The sequence below is a fragment of the Ranitomeya variabilis genome, chromosome 1 (assembly GCF_051348905.1).
Source record: "Ranitomeya variabilis isolate aRanVar5 chromosome 1, aRanVar5.hap1, whole genome shotgun sequence".
In the NCBI taxonomy this organism is placed as follows: domain Eukaryota; kingdom Metazoa; phylum Chordata; class Amphibia; order Anura; family Dendrobatidae; genus Ranitomeya; species Ranitomeya variabilis.
This window is the reverse complement of record NC_135232.1, coordinates 828,961,349-828,985,615: the sequence shown is the minus strand read 5'-3', so window position 1 is coordinate 828,985,615 and position 24,267 is coordinate 828,961,349. Positions and strand designations below refer to the sequence as shown.

Below are 24,267 nucleotides of genomic sequence, written 5' to 3'. Positions count from 1 at the left end.
AACATATTCAAAAAAGGACCATGTCAATTCTTTGTGCAGAACTGCTGCGTTTCTGCACCCACTCCATAATAGAAATCTGCAGGGGTAAAAAAAGGGAAGAGATCAGCACAAAAATCTGCAACGTGTGCACATACCAAAAAAGGCGCAGATTCTGACCTGCGTTTTCTGCCAAGAAATGCAGAATCTGCACAGAAAATTCCACAGTCAAACCTGCAACGTGTGCACATAGCCTTAGAGTTTTGAATCTACTCTACTTGACACTTGAGTAATTGACATTGCTTGGTTTCTTTTTCCAAAGTCAAAATATTATTCCGTGTAAAATAAATTGAAAATGTTCTTTATCTACATTCATTTGTAAGTGCAATTACTTCTTAGAATATAGATGTATCTCTGATTATTTCTCCTACGCCTCATTGGGGGACACAGGACCATGGGGTTATGCTGCTGCCACTAGGAGGACACTAAGTAATACAGAAAGAATAGCTCCTCCCCTGCAATATACACCCTCCTGCTGGCTCTCAGTGAACCAGTTCTTGCTTAGTGTCTGTAGGAGGCACTTGGGTCTGTTTCAGACCCCACCGTTTTTATTTTAATTTTTACTTTTTATTCTATTTTGTCCTTAACGGAGCGAATGGGGGCGACGGTTCCTTTCTAGGTTCTGATCTCCCCCGAATCATCAACAGGCAAGTACGTGGAGCGTTCCTCCCGTATCCTTTCCTGCAACGTTGGATGCCAGTATCTATGATTATATTAGCAACACACTATGTGTTTGTCTAGAGTCCTCTCTCATTGCTTTTTAACTGTGCTCTCTTTAGAGCAGGGGTAGGGAACCTTCTTTCTGCTGGGGGCCATTTGGATATTTATACCATCATTTGTGGGCTGTCAAAAAATTATCAATTTGAAATGTATTCTGTTATATTTGGTCAAACAATTAACTCACCCCCTAATGTGGTGGCTGGAGCTGCTTCTCTTTGGTGTGCCATGTGAGGTTCTGTGTGACGTGATGATGTTGCTGCTCTCAACTGCTTTTCCAGGTTTGCGTTTATATGGAGTCAGCTCTTTGATGAATTTTACAAAGAACTCGCGGCAGTAAGTTCTGAATACAGGAGACACCGGGGGCATACAGACATCGCTGGAGACGCTGAGGGCATATAGACATCACTGGAGAAGCTGGGGGCATATAGACACCGCTGGGGCATATAGACATCACTGGAGAAGCTGGGGGCATATAGACACTGCTGGGGCATATAGCCATCACTGGACGTGCTTGGGCTGCTGCTGTTGTTGGTGGGACTGGAACGCAGACCATGCTGACTCAAATTACACCAGCGTCTTCCGCACACACTCAACATCACTCTGTGCTGAATGTTTTATGCTCACAGCTTCAGGACCAATTAAAGGTCCCACTGTCGGCAAAACGTGGCCACTGGTCAGAGCACTGCTGTCCCAAGAAATCTGCCCATGGCCGTAGAAAAGTACACAGCTGGCCGGATGTTCCCCATCCCTGCTTTAGAGGATGGGGGTATGTCTGTCAATAGACCTGTTTACTGTTTCCAGTGACATCCTGCAGAATGATGCATATAAATCTGAAATATGATCCCGGCTGTGATGCATGTAAACCATGCTTATTGGATTTGAGGGCATGCAGTCATGGTACCATAGTAACTGTTACTTCCTTTTTGTTCTTTTAATCTTAAGGGTATAGGAACATCTGAGAACATCTTAATAGAAATTCTGGCATCACGAACCAGCAAGCAGATGAAAGAAGTGGGGGATGCTTTCTACTCTGGTACGTGACCTATAAAACAGCACTTTCACAGAATGATGTAAATTATTTGGCATTGCACTATTACACAGGTCAACAAAATAAAAAAAATTTTCTGGTGTCCAAAATATTTTAATGAATTTGGGGTATTTTTGGGGTGCTGATTCTGAATATGCTATCAGTTTTGCCAGATTGGCTCAAGTTTTTGAGATTTTTGGTATCTTATTTATAGCACTTGTTGGTAAATGCGACGCATCATCTCATTAATTTCTTTGGATTAGTACTTGAACTGAGCAGTTCTCAATATAGTTTTGTGTTAATTAGTGTTCTAAAAGTTTGTTCATAGCTTGATTTTTGCACTGGGTTCGTAAAAAAAGTGTTTTGCCTATTTTGGGGTTATGCTTGGGGACCAAGACAAGTTTTGGGCACCACACATAGTGTGCAAAGCATGTATCGAATTATTACGAAAATGGAGCAAAGGACAAAGAAAAAGCTTCAAATTTGGTGTTCCAATGGTGTGGAGAGAGCCAAAAAATCATCATGATGACTGTTATTTCTGTGCAGTGCAAGTGCAAGGATTCAATAAGCATAAGAAACGAAAATGGGAGTAACATGGAATCTGCAAGAAGGCCTGTCCCTCATTGTGAAGATGTGCCTGTACTTGTGTTTACCATAAATAACAGTCATCGTGATGATTTTTTGGCTCTCTCCACACCATTGGAACACCAAATTTGAAGCTTTTTCTTTGTCCTTTGCTCCATTTTCGTAATAATTCGATACATGCTTTGCACACTATGTGTGGTGCCCAAAACTTGTCTTGGTCCCCAAGCATAACCCCAAAATAGGCAAAATACACTTTTTTTTACGAAGTCTGTTATGTTTCTTCTATGTTTTGGCAGTGTGTATTCACCACAAATGTACCAGAATGAGTCTGGATCGTTAAGACAACTTCTTCTTGATGAGTTCATGCTTTTCACTGGAAAACAGACAACAACATAAAGTTAGTGCAAAAATCAAGCTATGAACAAACTTTTAGAACACTAATTAACACAAAACTATATTGAGAACTGCTCAGTTCAAGTACTAATCCAAAGAAATTAATGAGATGATGCGTCGCATTTACCAACAAGTGCTATAAATAAGATACCAAAAATCTCAAAAACTTGAGCCAATCTGGCAAAACTGATGACATATTCAGAATCAGCACTCCAAAAATACCCTAAATTCGATGAAATATCTTTGGCACCAAAAATGCTGTTGACCAGTGTTATTCTTTATTATTTTTTTTGCTATAACGTATGTGTATGATTTAATCAAAGATGCAAAATTGTTAGTGCCGTGGTTAGATGTAAATGTCCCTTGATAAGCAGATTACAGGGAAGCTCTCTAAGGTCATGGGTATTGGTGTAGGAAGCAACAGTCTAACATTCTCTGTGGTAGTAACACCTGTAAATTTTAGACCCATTTCTGCATTTTCATGGAACCCAGTACAGCTATGACCATTCTGATTAACTGTATGAGCCCGATTTTGAGACTTGTGATCTGTTCTACCAGAATTAAATTCGGTTTTTGGATTAGGCTAATTTCATGGCAGGTTTTTACATTGGTTGTTCTCAAATGTTTTAAATATGTTAAATAAGGAAAAAAATTAGATAATTCATGAGATCTGTACACTATTTTCAAGCAATCCGGAGTACAGGCTTTCCATATGAATCTCTATGCTTCCCATTCTTGTAGTTTTGAAAGTCTCCTACTGAGTATAGTGTACAGATCTTGCTGAGCAGCAGCTGAAAAGAGGTTCTAAAGGAGCATGAAATGGACATTGAAACAGTACTGCAGCATAGTGTTTGAGAGGAAATAAAGCAAAATAAGGTTAAGTATCAAAAATGAATAATTTGTCAATGTCTGCACTGCAATGAACACTGTCAAGGCCAATGGACTTGGACGAGTGAATAAATTTGAACCAACTGTGATTGTTACCATCCTGATAGCTGTATACAAATCGCTGAAGGAGCACTGTGTATATACAGTTTAGATAGTGATGACGTTGCTTCCTCCTCGGGACCCAGTGTTCATATAAGGGTGCTACTGGGTGCGAACAGAACCACATCAGCTCTGCTATGCACTTAGGAAGCTGAATTAACCTTAGTTACAGAGCAAGTATGCCAGCCTCAGTTACTGAGGAAATCGGATATAAAAGAAATAAAATTATTTAAATATTCAGATGCCTCCCAGAGGTCTTTTATGAGACAAAAATTATATAAATATCTGACAAACACTTTACAGCTCTTAAAACTGTATGTATGAAAAAACTCAAAAATGTGCCTGGTCAGGAGCAGGGGAAAATGGCCTAGTCTCAAACTAGTTAATTATTTACTCTATTTTTACTATACATATACCTATATTTATATTCTCCTTTTGTTTTCTTTGCAGTATATAGTAAAAGTCTTGGAGATAACATTAGTTCGGAGACAACAGGTGACTTCAGGAAAGCATTGTTGTTCTTGGCCAATGTAAGATTGTTACTCAAGACTGTTTAACGTTAAAGGTTTTTCTTTTTTTTTTTGCTAAAAGTAGGTTGAAATTTAACCCTTTTCAAGAAGGAATTGAATATTATGACTTCATTTCTAAAAGGAAATATTAATATTAGGATTTCAGACTTCATCATTATCACTTGCCATGCTATTATCCGTGCGGTGACTCAAATGGTAAAGATGGGTAGAGATACACATAAGATTGTACAGTAAGTGTAGTGCGAAGTATGTCTAGCTTTTTTTTTTTTCATGCTTTAAAGTTGTATTCCAGCCAAAAGCATCTACCATATATACTAGTGTATAAGCTGAGCTTTTCAGCACCTTTCTTTTTGTGTGCTGAAAACGCCCCCTTCGGCTTATACACGAGTCATTTTCCCAGAGGGGGAGAGGCGGATCAGTGGGTCACAGAGGCAGGAGCTCGCTGTCCAGCAGCGGCCTGGCTAGTACGGGTGCCCGCTCATTAAGGTAATGAATATTCATCCCTCTCCAGTCTTATAGGCGTGGAGTGAATATTCATTTCCTTATTGAACGGGGACACATGATCGCTGGGCCGGAAGAGCTGCTGGCTCGGAACAAGATGCAGAGAGGGCGCGCAGGAAAGGTAAGTAGGATGTGTGTTGGTGTTGTGTTTTTTGTTTTATTTATATAGATAGATAGATATATCATCATTGTCTAAGGGGTACTTCCATCTGTCTGTCTTTCTGTCGGCAACTTCGTCATGGAAATCCCGCGTCGCTGACTGGTCTCGCCAGCTGCCTGTCATGGCTGCCGCGACCAATCAGCGACGGGTACAGTCCGATTAGTCCCTCCCTACTCCCCTGCAGTCAGTGCCCGGCGCCCGCTCGCTCCATAATCCTCTCCAGTCACCGCTCACACAGGGTTAATGCCAGCGGTGACGGACCGCGCTATGCCGCGGGTAACTCACTCCGTTACCGCTGCTATTAACCCTGTGTGTCCCCAACGTTTTACTATTGATGCTGCCTATGCCGCATCAATAGTAAAAAAATCTAATGTTAAATAATAATGAAAAAAAAAAAACCTGCTATACTCACCCTCCGTAGTCCGAGGATGCGCTCACGCCTTCCTCCAGTTTCCGGTCCCAGAGACGCATTGCGAAATTACCCAGAAGACTTGGCGTTCTCGCGAGACCACTAAGTCTTCTGGGTAATTTTGCAATGCATCCTGGGAACGGAAGATGGCGTCAGCCGCGCGCACATCGCTAGCGCGCCGTTGGATCCCAGGAGGTGAGTATATAACTATTTTTTATTTTAATAATTTTTTTTTTTTTTTTTAACAGGGATATGATGCCCACACTGCTGTATACTGCTTGGGCTGCGTTATATACTACATGGCTGCTATATACTATGTGGGCAGTACTATATACTACATGGCTGCTATACGTGGGCAGTACTATATACTACATGGCTGCTATATACTACGTGGACAGTACTATATACAGTACTACATGGCTGCTATATACTACGTGGGCAGTACTATATAGTACATGGCTGCTATATACTACGTGGGCAGTACTATATACTACGTGGGCAGTACTATATACTACGTGGGCAGTACTATATACTACGTGGGCAGTACTATATACTACGTGGGCAGTACTATATACTACGTGGGCAGTACTATATACTACGTGGGCAGTACTATATACTACGTGGGCAGTACTATATACTACGTGGGCAGTACTATATACTACGTGGGCAGTACTATATACTACGTGGGCAGTACTATATACTACGTGGGCAGTACTATATACTTCGTGGGCAGTACTATATACTTCGTGGGCAGTACTATATACTTCGTGGGCAGTACTATATACTACGTGGGCAGTACTATATACTACGTGGCTGCTATATACTATGTGGGCAGTACTATATACTATGTGGGCAGTACTATATACTATGTGGGCAGTACTATATACTATGTGGGCAGTACTATATACTATGTGGGCAGTACTATATACTATGTGGGCAGTACTATATACTATGTGGGCAGTACTATATACTATGTGGGCAGTACTATATACTATGTGGGCAGTACTATATACTATGTGGGCAGTACTATATACTATGTGGGCAGTACTATATACTATGTGGGCAGTACTATATACTATGTGGGCAGTACTATATACTATGTGGGCAGTACTATATACTATGTGGGCAGTACTATATACTATGTGGGCAGTACTATATACTATGTGGGCAGTACTATATACTATGTGGGCAGTACTATATACTACGTGGGCAGTACTATATACTATGTGGGCAGTACTATATACTACGTGGGCAGTACTATATACTACGTGGGCAGTACTATATACTACATGGCTGCTATATACTATGTGGGCAGTACTATATACTATGTGGGCAGTACTATATACTATGTGGGCAGTACTATATACTACGTGGGCAGTACTATATACTATGTGGGCAGTACTATATACTACGTGGGCAGTACTATATACTACGTGGGCAGTACTATATACTACATGGCTGCTATATACTATGTGGGCAGTACTATATACTATGTGGGCAGTACTATATACTATGTGGGCAGTACTATATACTACGTGGGCAGTACTATATACTATGTGGGCAGTACTATATACTACGTGGGCAGTACTATATACTACGTGGGCAGTACTATATACTACATGGCTGCTATATACTATGTGGGCAGTACTATATACTATGTGGGCAGTACTATATACTATGTGGGCAGTACTATATACTACGTGGGCAGTACTATATACTATGTGGGCAGTACTATATACTACGTGGGCAGTACTATATACTACGTGGGCAGTACTATATACTACATGGCTGCTATATACTATGTGGGCAGTACTATATACTATGTGGGCAGTACTATATACTATGTGGGCAGTACTATATACTACGTGGGCAGTACTATATACTATGTGGGCAGTACTATATACTACGTGGGCAGTACTATATACTACGTGGGCAGTACTATATACTACATGGCTGCTATATACTATGTGGGCAGTACTATATACTACATGGCTGCTATACGTGGGCAGTACTATATACTACATGGCTGCTATATACTACGTGGACAGTACTATATACAGTACTACATGGCTGCTATATACTACGTGGGCAGTACTATATAGTACATGGCTGCTATATACTACGTGGGCAGTACTATATACTACGTGGGCAGTACTATATACTACGTGGGCAGTACTATATACTACGTGGGCAGTACTATATACTACGTGGGCAGTACTATATACTACGTGGGCAGTACTATATACTACGTGGGCAGTACTATATACTACGTGGGCAGTACTATATACTACGTGGGCAGTACTATATACTACGTGGGCAGTACTATATACTACGTGGGCAGTACTATATACTTCGTGGGCAGTACTATATACTTCGTGGGCAGTACTATATACTTCGTGGGCAGTACTATATACTACGTGGGCAGTACTATATACTACGTGGCTGCTATATACTATGTGGGCAGTACTATATACTATGTGGGCAGTACTATATACTATGTGGGCAGTACTATATACTATGTGGGCAGTACTATATACTATGTGGGCAGTACTATATACTATGTGGGCAGTACTATATACTATGTGGGCAGTACTATATACTATGTGGGCAGTACTATATACTATGTGGGCAGTACTATATACTATGTGGGCAGTACTATATACTATGTGGGCAGTACTATATACTATGTGGGCAGTACTATATACTATGTGGGCAGTACTATATACTATGTGGGCAGTACTATATACTATGTGGGCAGTACTATATACTATGTGGGCAGTACTATATACTATGTGGGCAGTACTATATACTATGTGGGCAGTACTATATACTATGTGGGCAGTACTATATACTACGTGGGCAGTACTATATACTATGTGGGCAGTACTATATACTACGTGGGCAGTACTATATACTACGTGGGCAGTACTATATACTACATGGCTGCTATATACTATGTGGGCAGTACTATATACAACATGGCTGCTATATACTATGTGGGCAGTACTATATACTACATGGCTGCTATATACTATGTGGGCAGTACTATATACTACATGGCTGCTATATACTATGTGGGCAGTACTATATACTACATGGCTGCTATATACTTCGTGGGCAGTGTTAGATACTGCGTGGGCAGTGTTAGATACTGCGTGGGCAGTGTTAGATACTGCGTGGGCAGTGTTAGATACTGCGTGGGCAGTGTTAGATACTGCGTGGGCAGTGTTAGATACTGCGTGGGCAGTGTTAGATACTGCGTGGGCAGTGTTAGATACTGCGTGGGCAGTGTTAGATACTGCGTGGGCAGTGTTAGATACTGCGTGGGCAGTGTTAGATACTGCGTGGGCAGTGTTAGATACTGCGTGGGCAGTGTTAGATACTGCGTGGGCAGTGTTAGATACTGCGTGGGCAGTGTTAGATACTGCGTGGGCAGTGTTAGATACTGCGTGGGCAGTGTTAGATACTGCGTGGGCAGTGTTAGATACTGCGTGGGCAGTGTTAGATACTGCGTGGGCAGTGTTAGATACTGCGTGGGCAGTGTTAGATACTGCGTGGGCAGTGTTAGATACTGCGTGGGCAGTGTTAGATACTGCGTGGGCAGTGTTAGATACTGCGTGGGCAGTGTTAGATACTGCGTGGGCAGTGTTAGATACTGCGTGGGCAGTGTTAGATACTGCGTGGGCAGTGTTAGATACTGCGTGGGCAGTGTTAGATACTGCGTGGGCAGTGTTAGATACTGCGTGGGCAGTGTTAGATACTGCGTGGGCAGTGTTAGATACTGCGTGGGCAGTGTTAGATACTGCGTGGGCAGTGTTAGATACTGCGTGGGCAGTGTTAGATATTGTGTGGCCTGTATTAACGCATCGGGTTTTCTACAATATATATGTATATAGCAGCCACATACTATATAGCACAGGCCACGTACTATTTGTCTGCTATATACTACATGGCTCCTATATACTACGTGGCCTGTGCTATATTCTATGTGGCTGCTATATACATATATATTCTAGAATACCTGATGCATTAGAGTCGGGCCACCATCTAGTATGAGTGTATATGTATGTATGTCGTGACTCGGGAGAAAAAAGAAAAACAATCACCCGCACCACCGCAGAACTTAACCACTTATAGGTCACAGCTGGTCTTCAGATGTCGGGTGCAGAAAGCCTCAGAGACTTCCAATGTAGCATACGAATAAAAGAGAAAACGAGGCTGCACTCACCAATCTTCTTATGCAGGAAATTTATTAGGAGAATCTTCACGGCATCGGGGGTGAGTACATGCAGGGGAATGTGCAAGCGGAATGACGGCCGTTTCGCACCTGTCCGGCGCTTCAACGGGTTCCAGACGGGGACTGGGGAACAATGCATACCTGACTTATACTCGAGTCAATAAGTTTTCACAGTTTTTCGTGACAAAAATCGGTGCCTCTGCTTATACTCGGGTCGACTTATACACAAGTATATGTGGTATTTCCTTTTTTTTGTTTTTCTATAAGGCCAACATGTTATGCGGTGCTGCGGAGAGATTTTCATCGCTTTATAAGTCCCAGTCAAAAATTTGGACACACTGCTTTTTGTAATAGTTTTCTGTCTTCTTATTGGACAATGTACATATTATTAATGTAAACTGAAGGCAGCAAAACCACAAAGTAACACTTAAGGTGAATATTTGCAGCAGAAACTTCTGCACCAAAAACTCATCTCTTGGCAGGAGAAACATGGCTTAAAATACGTCGGTTTTTTCCTTATTCATTTGAAAGGGTGAAAAAAGCTGCAATATGCTGAAAGAATTAACATGCTATAAATCTGAAACTGCTTCAAATCTGTAAGGAAAAAATAAACAAATATGAATTAGATTTCAGAAATCTCATTTTGCTGGTACTCTAAATCGCAGCGTTTTAGTGCAGAAATTTCTGCTGCAAATAATTGTGTGCACATACCCTTATGGAAACAAGCAATAAAGAAACACATGAAAAAACCACACCCCAGAATGTCTCAAACCTCAGATTGGCACCTATAATGTAAGGGTTTAATGCTGAGGGTGTGTAATGCTGTTACTGGAGTCAAAGATGAGTACTTTGAAGAATCTAAGGTCCAAGGTACAAATTCTGGTTTGTTTTTTTTTAACACTTTTTCTTACTCTTGGTGTTCAGAACAAGGAAAACTGTTCCATGAACATATATGCAAACTTTGGACAGGTTAATTTGGAAATTTATAGTACCAATCATCTATGTTTTTTGAAGTGAGGGAGAAAACTTAAAGTAGCATGGGAAGCACATATAAACTCCATACAGATATTTCCATTTTCTGGATTCGAACCCAAGACAGTACTAGAGGGCAGCAGCACTAACCACTTAGAAGATGTCCAGCTACCTATAACTCATTCAAACTCCTAGATTAATATTAATCTCACAACTGCAAGCAGTGAGTGACTGGGGCTTTAGTTTGGGGCTGTAATTCTATTTTGCCATTATCACCAATCTAATGTATAGATAGGTAATGATTGCTTCTGGCTGGTATACCCTGTTTACCCCTTTTAAGACAGAAGAGTTGCAACACAATTTGTTGACAGTGTTGCAATTTTTTTTTTCTGGGAAACTTTTTTTTTTTTTTTAATCCAAAGCGGTTTGAGGTTGCCAGGATTGGAAGTGAATTGTGGAACCTCATACTGTCACTACTTAAGTCGTTAAAGCACATCTCCAGCGTCTTTTTATTGCACCGCAGGAGTGATGCTTTAAATGTAAATTCCCTGCCCTTTATATCGAATACTCGCCTTCTGGCGTTTTCATCCATTTCAGTCAGCGCTCCCATCTGTTTTCGGTGAAAAGTGACCTGCCGGCTGCTCCAGTGTTTCATGGAGCTGCGCGCAGGTCACTTTACAATACAAGTCTATTAGAGTCTCATTCTCGCTCTCTGACTTGCTCTTGTGACGTACTTTCTGACTTCTGGCCAGTCAGAAGCTGTGCTCACAAGATGGTACAGGGGGACCAGAGCGGCACCGAAAAATCTGTTAAGATGTCGGAGGGTGAGTATATGACTGGGGGATTTAAAACGCCAGTCCAGCTATGAAAAGAACAAAAAAACTCTAATGGTGCTTTAACCAACAACCTACCTAATTTCATATGCAAGGCATGTCTCTACAATGTTCAGTATATAGTAGTTCCTTTCCTCCTTAGACCTGTAGTTCTCAAAACATAAAGTTAGATTTCCATTTTATTAATTGAAGTCCCTGGTAGGGATGGGCGAACCCGAACTGTAAACTTCACACGGTCCCGAACAAGGGTTTCCATGGGAAACCTGTATTACAGTTCGGGCTGTAAAAAAAAAACAAAAAAAACAGGACATTAATAATAAACATTATAATTATACTTGCCTGTCCAGCGACGCATCCTCCCGTTCCGCTGTCTCCCGGCCGCATCTGCTGCCGGGCCCGCTCATTACCTTCAGCCGGTATTCAATATATTCGGCAGTCTTCGGCACTTTCCGGCAGTGTTCGTGCGGTGACGTCACCGCACGAACACTGCTGGAAAAAGCCGAAGACTGCCGAGTGTAGTGAACACTGCTGGCATTTAATGAGCGGCCCTGGAAGCAGATGTGGCCAGGAGACAGCGGAACGGGAGGATGCTTCGCTGGACAGGCAACTATAATTATAAGGTTTATTATTAATTTTCTGGGGGTTTTTTTGTTTTTTTTTCATCTCCCCATCCCATATATGTAAAGTCCGAGTTCGGACGCAAGTTTGTGTCATCTCCGGCCCTAAACTCGAACTTTACAAAAAAAAAACTTGGGCGAACCCGCCGATCCCGAACATCAGGGGGTTCGCCCATCACTAGTCCCTGGTATTTGTATGCATAGGAGTCCAGTGGGTGGTTCTATTCACTGAGCCTCTAGTAGGACTTGACTTGTATTATATTAATTAATTGAAATCCTCATGTTTGTAAGCATACCAGTTCTACTGAATCTTTTCCAGCAAACCTATATATTAGCTTCTCCTCTTGACCATGCTGTCTACAGATTGAACTACATGTACAATGTGATTGGTTCTTTTTTTAATATTTTCTTTTTTGAGTGTGGACTTCTGGAACTAGTTAAAGCCCAGCTGTTGCTTTATCCTTGCTTAAAAGGCCATTTTTAAACCAATCTTACAGAAAAAAATAACATGCAAAAAAAAGCAACTGGCAGATGACTTAATTGAGAAAATTATTCCGACCACTGTTTCTATTTTTTCTGTCTTTAGAGCCTCAGCTTGTTGTCAAGTGTAATTCATCTCTAGTATCACTGACCTCGATTGAAGGAAGTAGTGGTGGGCATAGTCTGTCTGTCAGACTCCACACAGAGAGAGGTGGTCTTTCAGTTCAGAATAGAGATGTCTTTGACCAGTGACCAGAGCAATGCTAAGGAAGGCCCAGTTAGTAAAGTAATGGTAGAATGCTGCTGATGATGCACTGCACAATGAAAAGTGAATGCCATGATAAATAGTATGAAATTCAGCATATTTCTTAGACACACTAGGTACTGGTATGTTACCCAAATCAGATGTATCTGACTGTTGCGCTTAGAGCCACAAGACAATGCTTTTGTGTCTGCTTTGTGTGAAAGAATAAGTACTCTTCAGGGATCTATTTATCTGTAAACTCTTATCAATATCAAATTAAATTCCACCATGTTAAAAAAATAAATAAAATAAATAAATTTGCAACCTAAATTCTGGCAACTTTTGCTACATGCAGTAGTTTCGTGTCTGCCTTTTAAATGTATGAATTAAAAAATAAAAAGTAGATATCAATTTAGGATTGTATGGAACGTGTTCTAAATACCTAATGAAGATAGTGATGGGCATTCCCAGTCCATAAAGCCCAAAGCAGATGCTGCTCTAAATTTACCATAGTAGATGAATTGAGGTCTTTAGCTTTGCTTACAAAAACACAATCAATCTCCATATACTTAATCCATCAAATTGATTCTCTTTTCTTTTTTTCCCTCTCCAGGCCAGACGTGATGAAGGTTCAAAAGTGGATGAACATCTTGCTAAAAAGGATGCGGAGGTAAATTAAGCTAGACATGCCTCCCCTGCAGCCCTGAGCTACTGCCATGTGATAGTGATGTATACTGCTTACCGACCTCACTTAGCATACTAATGGCTTGTCATTTCTACTTCTTAAACAGTCCTAGTTATCAAACAGACATATTTCAGTCCATGTCTGATAAGATGAAAGCATATTTTAGTGCTTGATACTAAGAATGGCAGATGGGTAAATGGTTGCTCCACTACTTTTATATTCATAACCTATCTTTGGGATAATTCATCAATATCAGACTGACACCTGGCATCCCCACCGGTGGCAATTGCATAGTTGACAGAGCTATGCTATTCAGCTTTGCGGCTGCGGTCACCAGCAGTGCATAACAGCTTTTAGCCCGTTACATCACACTGAGTGCATGTGTATAGGGCAGACTGGTCTATACAGGACATGTGCTAGCTGACTGTAAAAGCAGCAACTGGAGCTGGCTCCAATTGCTGCTGTGTAACAATAAAAATGCCGCTGATTTACAGCGACATTTAAATGGCACTACTATGGTGCTGATGGGGTGCCAAAACAGTCAGGGACATGTGCAGGTCTCGGTCACTGCCATCTTTTGTACTTTCATGAAGTCTAGCCACATGCTGGGTTTCACATAAGATTGTAATTTATTTTATATACTGCAGCATTTGTAGTATATATTACAAGTGAGCAAACGATTGCAGGTTCATATCCTCTAGAGAGACTAAGAAATAAAATGAATAACAAAGGGGGCATGGTTATGCTCTTTGACTGATAGGAGCTCTGCTCAAACACGTCCAAACCTCCTGAACAGTATCTTGCTGGTATTCCAGTATTTCCATTGCAAACACAAATTCGATTTAGTGAAATTTTGTTTTTAGTGTGTAATATTGTGAAAACTGCAACGTATCGTTCATTGCCTTGAGATCCATATGAAAGATTGTGTTTTTGCAGATCAAAATTGTGAAGCTTTTTTTCTCTGATCGCCCATGACGGCACCACGGAGAGAGGGGATCCGCCCACCAAGGACAGGAAACCTACAGATAAAAAGGCGGTACCACTCTCCTGCATCAGTTGGTTTCCTGTCCTTGATGGGAGACCTACGGACTTACCAGATCGACGTTGGAAATCCGGGGCCAACCAGTCCGACTCAGGCAGCTGGGGTCCCTCTGCCTCGGCTGAGGTGACCCGAAGCGCCACCGCTGGGGGCTAGTGGGCCTCTGGGGTGTGCGGGGGAGGTGACAAGGAGTTCGCGGTCACCTCCCCAGGTAAGATGCAGCAGCGGCAACATCCAGGGGGGTCCCTCTGTGGTTGCGGGAGGCGCGGCGCGGGCCTCCCCAAAACAAGCGTCAGTCTGCACACTGCACCGCCATCAGGCGTGCAGAGCTGCGCGGAAGGGACTGCATAGGACCAGGGGCGCCGGTCAGCAGCGCCATATCTGCACTCCGGGCGCCATCTTGGAAGTTCGGCGCATGCCCGGGATTATGCTGGTCTCGCGAGGCGCCGGCGGGGTTGCCGCTCGGGCGCTGAGATGATCTGCGCAGGCGCCGCAAAGCTCGACTGCGCAGGCGCCGGCGTTCGGCGCTCCTTGCCGTCGGCCGGGTGTTACTGCGCAGGCGCGGAGCACAGCAAGGCGGCGGGAAGCTTTAAATGGGAGAAGTCACTTCCTCCCAGTGGCTCTGCAATATCGGCAGGAGCCTCAAGAGCTACTAGTCACCGGAGCGCTATCAAGGCACGACCGCAGACCAGCAGCAGTATGAGCGACCCGGCATCTCTTGCCAGAATCACCTCCACCTATAGCATCGCCACAGCAGCAGCAGCAGCAGAAAAGGCGACAGCAGAAGGACCAGGATGCCAGCAAAGAACGCCAAAGGTCCCAACACAGTAAGGGGTCCAGTACGGCGTCGGGGAAAAAGCCAGAGACGGAGAATCCCCATCTGGTATTTATGAGTCCTGGAGGTGGTAAGTTGATCTTCGTGAAAGTCAGAGACCGTAAGATTATTATTCGTCTCTTTTAGGGGAGGAAAAGCGTAGGTAAAACAAAGCATAAAATCTGCGCCATCTGTAGAGAAGATCTTCCACCTGCCTGGGAGAAGAGGCTATGTAATACCTGCATACAGCAGACAGTATCTGAAAGCCTGCTTGGGTTCGCAACCGATCTAAAAAATCTGATTAAGGAGCAAGTGGAAGACCCCTTTAAAACCCTAAAAAGAGGAAAAAAAAGGAGAAGGACCAGAGACAGGTCTCCGTCTCCGGTCTCAAAATCTGACAGCAATAGTGCGAGTTCAGTATCCTCCGACTCCTCCTCCTCATCTGCATCATCCACTTCTTCTTCGGGGGGGGCACAACTGTTTCTCTCTAGAGGACACCGATGGCCTCATAAAGGCAGTAAGAAGTACTATGGGGTTAGTAGACTCCCACCCCAAAAAAACGGTACAAGACATCATGTTTGGGGGCTTAGAACAAAAAAAGAGAAGAGCTTTTCCGCTTAATGACGCAATCGCAGCTTTAATTAAAAAGGAATGGAAAAAACCCATGAAAAAATCTCTCTTAACTCCAAAAAGGAAATACCCCTTCGAGGATGAATCCTGCTCCTTTTGGGAGAAAGCCCCCAAATTAGATGTGGCAATTGCTAAAGCATCAAAAAAATTCGCTCTCCCGTTTGAAGACATGGGGGTCCTGAAAGACCCTATGGACAAGAAGGCGGACGCCTTCCTCAAAGGCTCTTGGGAGGCAGCGGGAGGAGGCCTAAAACCCGCAGTAGCGGCGGCATGTACATCTCGCTCCCTAATGATTTGGCTGAATCAGCTAGAGGGTCAATTAAAGGGCAAGACTTCCCGAGACTCGATACTGAATACCTTACCAGTGATGAGGGGGGCTGCGGCTTTCCTGGCTGATGCCTCAGCCGACTCAATCAGACTAGCCGCTAGGTCAGCTGTGCTTTCTAACGCGGCCAGGCGCGCCCTCTGGCTTAAAAACTGGCCAGGCGACCTCCAAACAAAAACAAAACTGTGTACTATCCCCTGCGAAGGAGAATTTTTGTTCGGTTCTACCTTAGACGACATTTTGGAAAAAGCAGGGGACAAGAAAAAGTCCTTTCCTTCTCTGGGTCTCCCCTCTTACCGGAAGCCCTTTCGGAACAAGAGGTTTTTCCGCAAAAACCCAGGGAGAGGCCAAGGGAAATGGGAGGATAAGAGGAACAAAAATAAGGGGTTTATCTTCAATAAAAACCGCAATGATAACAAGAAACCTCCACAATGAAGGTTCGCCCCAGGTGGGAGGGAGATTATCTCTCTTTCTCCCAGCCTGGGAAAGGATTACCTCCAGTCAATGGATACTGAACATCATAGAATCAGGACTGAGGTTAACATTCAAAAGATACCCTCGTCCCTCTTTTACGATGACATCTACAAGATCTTCGGCAGAACAGCAGCTGGCGCTAGAAAGGGAGGTCATCGGGTTAGTAGAAAAGAGAGTACTCCTGGAGGTTCCCCCTCAAGAAAGAGGACAAGGATACTATTCCCCTCTATTTCTGAGGAAAAAACCAGACGGTTCTTTCAGGACCATTATAAATCTGAAAAACCTAAACGATTACCTAGAGGTTCAGGCATTCAAGATGGAAACGATAAAATCATCTATCAAAATGCTGTTTCCTCAATGCTTCATGGTGGTCCTAGACCTAAAGGACGCATATTATCACGTCCCAATACACAAAGATCACCAAAGATTCCTCAGGATGGCGGTTCACATCAGAGGAGTCCTAAGTCACTTCCAGTTCTCAGCTCTGCCTTTTGGTCAAGCCATAGCCCCGAGGATTTTCACAAAACTGATCGCGGAGGTAATGGCTCACCTCAGGGAAGAAAATACCTTGATTGTACCATATCTGGACGATTTCTTGGTGATAGGCTCCTCCCCGCAGCATTGCGAGAATCAACTGGCTACAGTGATTCATTCCCTAAAGGAACTGGGTTGGCTAATAAACATAGAAAAATCCAGACTAATGCCTTCTCAGGTTCAGGAGTACCTAGGTCTCACTCTAGACTCCATAAAAATGGAATGTCGGCTCCCGGAGAACAAAATACAGAAACTAAAAAGTTTAGTATCAAGAGTTCAATCTCTCCCCTCCATAACACTCCGTCAGGGTATGTCCCTCCTAGGCTCCATGACCTCTTGCATCCCCGCGGTCTAGTGGGCCCAATTACATTCAAGAGATCTCCAATGGCAGATATTATCAGAACAAACCCATCTAGGAGGGCATTTAGACGGGCGGTTAACTCTATCTCCTCGTACCAATCACTCTCTGACATGGTGGAAATCGCAGGAAAATCTTTCCCAGGGGGTCCCATGGGGTCCCATGGGTAATTCAGATCTCAAAAGTCCTGACTACGGACGCAAGCCCCTCAGGGTGGGGGGCTCATCTGGGCGATCTGGTAGCCCAGGGCATCTGGTCTCCGTCTCTAGCAAACAAATCCTCCAACATGAAGGAACTTCTTGCGGTCAAATTTGCCCTTCAGGAATTCTTAGGGGTCCTCCACTCTCATCACGTAAGAGTGATGTCGGACAACGGGGTGGTAGTATCTTACCTAAATCACCAGGGGGGCACCCGTTTCAAAAATCTAATGGAAGTGACCAACTCAATCCTACAAATAGCCGAGAGCAACCTCCTATCCCTAACAAGCCTGCACATAAAAGGAGTAGACAATTACAAAGCGGACTTCCTCAGTCGGTCCAGCCTAAAACAGGGAGAATGGGAACTGAATCAGGCAATATTTACCCAGATCACGGAAAAATGGGGGGTTCCCAAAATAGATCTCTTTGCGAGCCATCTAAACAAAAAAGTAGCCTCCTTTTGCTCCCTATCTCCTCTGGGGAACCCAGTAGTTGTGGACGCTTTCCTGATGTCTTGGGGTCACCATCTGGTCTACGCCTTTCCTCCTCTTATTCTGATTCCAGCAGTGCTGAGGAAGATTCGGGAGGACGGGGCGCTGGTCATCTTAATTGCCCCGTTCTGGCCGAAGAGACCTTGGTTCTCATGGATGAGGAAGATGTCAATATCCGACCCTTGGGTATTACCAGACCTCCAGGATCTATTGTCACAGGGCCCAGTCTGTCATCCGCAGGTCAGGAACTTGCACTTGACAGCCTGGCTCTTGAAAGGAAACTATTAGAAAACAGGGGGTTCTCCCCGGGGCTAATTTCAACTTTATTACAAAGTAGGAAGCCGGTTACAACGAAACAGTACGGCAAGATATGGAAAAAGTTTCTGTCTTCATCAGGTGCAAAAATAGGGAAAGAAATTCCCCTTAATTCCATATTAGAGTTCCTACAAAACGGGTTGGAGATGGGGTTAGCCACTAGTACCCTGAAAGTTCACGTGGCGGCATTGGGAGCCCTATTCAATTTTGACTTAGCTTCAAATAGGTGGGTCTCTAGATTCATCAGAGCAGCAGGAAGATCAAGGCCTCTTCCGGTAAAAGTCGTTCCTCAATGGGACTTAAACTTGGTCCTTAAAGCCCTGACTAGTCCACCATTTGAACCATTACACGAAACTTCAATAAAAAACCTATCTCTCAAAACCGCTCTGTTAGTCGCCCTCACTTCTGCCCGTAGGGTCAGCGACTTACAGGCTCTCTCAGCTAACCCTCCTTACACACAATTTCTAGAGGATAGGGTCATTTTAAAAACAGACCCAGCATATCTCCCGAAAGTGGCTTCAAAATTTCACAGGTCTCAAGAGATATCTCTCCCCTCCTTCTGTCCTAACCCTATAAATAAGAAAGAACAAACATTACATACACTAGATGTAAGAAGATGTCTCTTACGTTACCTAGAAGTCACTAGAGAGAGTAGGGAGGATCCCTCTCTGTTTGTGTGTTTCCAGGGTCCCCGAAAGGGGAAAAAAGCATCGAAAGCCACCATAGCAAGATGGATTACGGACGCCATCAGTCTTTCATACTCGGCAAGTGGGATGTCCGTTCCCGGGGAGGTTAAGGCTCACTCGACAAGGGCAGTGGCATCTTCCTGGGCGGAGAAGGCCGGAGCTTCTATCGAACCAGATATGTAGAGCTGCTACCTGGTCCTCACCATCCACATTCTATAAGCACTATAGATTGGACCTAATCTCCTCTTCAGACCTTACCTTCGGTAAAAGGGTTCTGGAAGCGGTGGTCCCTCCCTGAATGTACTATCTATGCAATTCTCTCCGTGGTGCCGTCATGGGCGATCAGAGAAAAATATAGTTCTTACCGATAACGGTATTTCTCTGAGCCCATGACGGCACCCGTACTTTCCCTCCCTTCACTTGTGGGTGCTCACATCAAAATAGTGCCATAGTCTATTCATAGTTTTAAAATCACGCGGTATCTAGTTATGCTAAACAGCTAAAATTAACAAATGTTTTAGTAGTCTCCCATCATTTTCTATGTAAAACAACTGATGCAGGAGAGTGGTACCGCCTTTTTATCTGTAGGTTTCCTGTCCTTGGTGGGCGGATCCCCTCTCTCCGTGGTGCCGTCATGGGCTCAGAGAAATACCGTTATCGGTAAGAACTATATTTTTTATCGTGACTTTTTTATTCATTGGTTTTTAATTTTTTTTACTTTGTCAATATGATGAAAAAACTTGATGTTTAGTGTGTGTATATGCGTGTATGCATGTACATGTGTGTGTATATGTATGTATGTATGTATGTATATATATTATGTATATATTTGTCTATATGTGTGTATATGTATGTGTATATATATATGTATGTATGTATGTGTGTGTGTGTGTGTGTGTGTGTGTGTGTGTGTATATATATATATATATATATATATATATATATATATATATATATATATATATCTATCTTTCGGCAGCTCAAGAAATGTTATTAGTAGTGATGAGCGAGTATACTCGTTGCTCAGGTTATCCTGATTTAGTTTTTGTTGCCGCAGCTGCATGATTTACAGCTGCTAGACAGGCTGAATACATATGGGGGTTGCCTGGTTCTTAGGGAATTCCCACATGTATTCAGGCTGTCCAGCAGCTGTAAATCATGCAGCTGTGGCGACAAAACTAACTCTCCGAGCACTAACAAATACTCGGAGATCACTCGAGCAACGAGTATACTCACTCATCACTAGTTGTGTTTTTTTTTTTTTATGCTGTTCAATTTGCGTTATAAGTAGCAAGACAGCTTTATTCTCTGGGTCACTGCACATTATCATCAATATAAATACATATATTTATTTGTTTTAAGGCCGGACAGTTCCAAGTGTCTCCATCTGCCTCATTATAATAAATGGTTTTGTCTGAATTGCTTTTTGGGAGGGATTTAGGTGGAGAACCCAATGTAAGTGCTCAGCATAGAGCACATGATTACGTTGAACCTACTCATAAAAGCAAATAAAAAAATGTACCTGAAAATGCTACCAAAAAAGTCAGCTTTTATGCAAAAAAATCAAGCTGTGCAGACTCATCCATATGTCAACAGAAAACTAGGGGGTTTCCATGTTGCTGAAAAAATTGATATGGCTCAACCATCCCCTGCCTTCAATAAAATCCAGTGACCTCTGCATTTCAATTTCAAATGGTCCCCTCCTATCTGAACCCAACCATGTTCCTGAACTGCAGTTGGCAATCCTGTTTGGCACTGCTGTGTCTCCAGAGGCACAAGCTGAACAAACTACATGTAAAACATGCTATTAAAAAGAGACCTAGTACAAAAGATCAGTTGCACTTGCTAAATGTAAGCAATGTAATAGGTAACAAGAACCTAGACAACACAAAGAGAAACCTTTTGGTAAAGAAACTCTCCCATAAATTATTTCTTTGTTCTCATTAAATTTGTGTATGTATGCATGTAATGTTTTGGGAGTGTATTAATATACTCGCCACAGTCTTCTCCGGTATCGAGCACTGTTCTGCTCTGCTTCTCTTCTCATTGACGCCACTGCGCTGTGCATCACCTGGAAGTTGATTTTTTTTATTTTTTTTTCAGTGTAAGCCTATGGAATGTCTGAATTAGGCTTGCATTGTAAAAAAGACTTCCGGCCCACACATAGTGATGTCTCAGCTTTTCAGATTATCCGGATCACTGAGAAAAGGAGCAGAACAGCACTGGATATCAGAGAAGATACATACACTATGCTACATACACATATAGATGGATTTAATGGAAAAAAACAAAAACGATACCACTAACGTGCAACCTATATGATCGGAATGATAAACAATGGAGCCAACTATGGATATGTCTGAATTGGTATGAAAAGGTTAATTCAAGGATGGAAGATAAGAGGTATCCAGATATGCAGTTTAGTAGTCAATGCATTTCGAAGTTACAAAGAAACAATGCAGATATAAATGGACATGGCATAAAAAAAAAAAAAGTGCATAGGCCAATGGACCTCAGATGTCATATGATCAGTGTATTTACAGTAACACTATAAACACTATAATATATAAATATAATCACATTAGATATATTGTATATACTTGTGTATAAGCCAAGTTTTTCAGCACATTTTTTTTGTGCTGAAAACACGCCCCTCGGCTTATACACTTTGTCCCAGAAGACAGCAGTAGAGGGGAAGCGGTGGAGCAGGTGGCCGCAGGAGTCGGCGGTTGTAGCTAAAGCCTGTGCCCGCTGCTAAGGAGAAATGAATATTCACTGCACTAGCAATGAATATTAATTTCTCTTAGCACGCACAGTCACAGCCGCAGCTGCCAGCTTCCAGCAGCTGCTGGGCTATTACAGGTGCCCGCTCATTAAGGTAATGAATATTCACCCCTCTCCACATCCATAGGCGTGGAGAGGTGAATATTCATTACCTTAATAAGCGGGGACGTGATCGTTTGGCTACAGGAGCTGCTGGAACTGGAACGAGATGCTGCAAGGGTGTGCAGGGAAGGGAAGTGGGATTTTTTTTTATGCTTTTTTTTTTTTTATGCTTTTCTCATGAGGGCAACGCATGCAAGGATGGGGATAAGGATCCATACAGACAAGAATGGGGATGAGGAGCAATGCAGACAAGAATGGGGATGGAGGGGACATTGCATGCCCGCCTTACACTTGAATCAATAGGTTTTCCCAGTTTTTTGTGTCAAAATTTTAGGTGCCTCTGCGTTTACACAGGTCGGCTTATGCACAAGTATATAAGGTACTATTTATTGTAACCTAATTGTGTGTAATTGTTACACACTAATATTACACTTTTTTATATATATCTATATATTTTTACATTCTTTACCTTTTTATACACTATCGAACAATGATGATTATATTTAGACATTATAGCCTATGTTAATCACTTGACCCCTTTGTACAGCAGAAACATATAATTGTTTTTACATTGTTTCTTGTATGTTTTTCCTTGTTTCTTCTTTTTTTTTTTTCTTTCTTTTTCTACTACTCTACGAGTGGATCATGACATGTTAACAATGAACACTCAGATCCCAGTTCATATCAACTGGGATTTTATTTTTTTCATTTTTTACACATTGCAATTTTTTATTTCAAGAAAAATACATAAGCTTTTTAAATATGTATGTTAATGACTATGCATTCGGGGGGGGAAATGTTTCATACATTTTCTACTTTGCTCTTTCTTGCAAATCGTGTTTCTGATTCATGACATCTGAGGTCCATTGACCTAAGCTCCTTTTTTTTTTTTTTTTTTTTTTTTTTTTATAAATACCTGAATTGTTTCATTGTCTTGCACACTGTGGTTTGTCCTAATGAAGTTTTGAACTTCGAAATGTGTTGCCTAATAAACCGCATATCTGGATACTTCTTTTATCTTACATCCTTGATCTAGTGGCGGCACAGAATTAACACTGTCATTCCAATGCAGTTGTTTTAAGTTGTGGGTCTGCAGCAGCCTTGAGTCTCTTTTATGTATGTGGTCACACAACCACACCCGGCGAGTACCATTGCCTTTGGTCTCTCCACTGTAACTCTGATAAAACCTCATTGGGCTTATTGATCCAGCTTTTTTACCTCAAGTATGGATATGTGAAATGTTTATGAATAGACACTTTCTTTAACGTGATATCAAATAGTATTCAATAATCGAGACTCTACAGAAAGACACCAGCACCACCAAACAGAGTAAAGCAAATGTGAATAGGTGCAAGCTATGACTGCACAGTATATAAACAAAAGAATACAGCAGCAAGCACGAAGATGAATGCAAACCTAGAATACAGTGGCATGTAAAGATTGGGCACCCCTGGTAACAATTACTGTTATTGTGAACCGTTAAGCAAGTTGAAGATGAAATGATCTGTTAAAGGGCTAATGTTAAAGATGACAAATTTCCTTTTGAATTTTAGCCAAAAAAATATATACTCTTTTAGATTTTAAAAGTTAATAAAAGGAAAATGGTCTGATGCAAAAGTTTGGGCACCCTTGGAGATTTTTGTGATCAGATTTGACCAAGGTTTCAGACCTTAATTAGCATATTGAGGTTATGGCTTGTTCACCATCATCATTTGCAAAGGACAGGTGATGGAAAGTTCCCAGCTTTAAAAAACAAACAGCCTCCTCTAACTTTGTGCCAAAAAACAGCAGCCATGAGTTCTTCTAAGCAGCTGCCTAGCACTCTGAAAATGCTGGAGACCCACAAAGCAGGAGAACGCTAAATTAAGATGGCAAAGTGTTTTAAAGTTGCCATTTTCTCAGATCAAAATGTAATTAAGAAATGGCAGTTAAGAAAACAAACAATTTCTGTGAGAGCTACCTGTATGATTGCTAGAGAGGCATATCCCATGTACTTCTCTCCCTCTTTTCTAAGTGGTACGTCTGAACTATCTCCTACTCTGGAATAGCCACTGCACCCCTGAATCCCATGTACTTCTCTCCCTCTGTTCTATGTGGTACGT

The 24,267-nt window shown here is 42.3% G+C and overlaps 1 protein-coding gene across 3 annotated transcripts in view; it reads left to right on the top strand.

Annotated features, from left to right (window-relative positions):
• The window catches only part of ANXA3 (annexin A3), a 111,688-nt gene that overhangs the window by 63,725 nt on the left and 23,696 nt on the right, over positions 1-24,267 (top strand). For all 3 annotated transcript variants that reach the window (XM_077275488.1, XM_077275483.1, XM_077275496.1), the window contains exons 6-8: positions 1,699-1,789; positions 4,199-4,278; positions 13,345-13,401. In XM_077275488.1, coding sequence (XP_077131603.1) covers positions 1,699-1,789; positions 4,199-4,278; positions 13,345-13,401 — 228 coding nt within the window. The remainder of the gene's footprint in view (positions 1-1,698; positions 1,790-4,198; positions 4,279-13,344; positions 13,402-24,267) is intronic.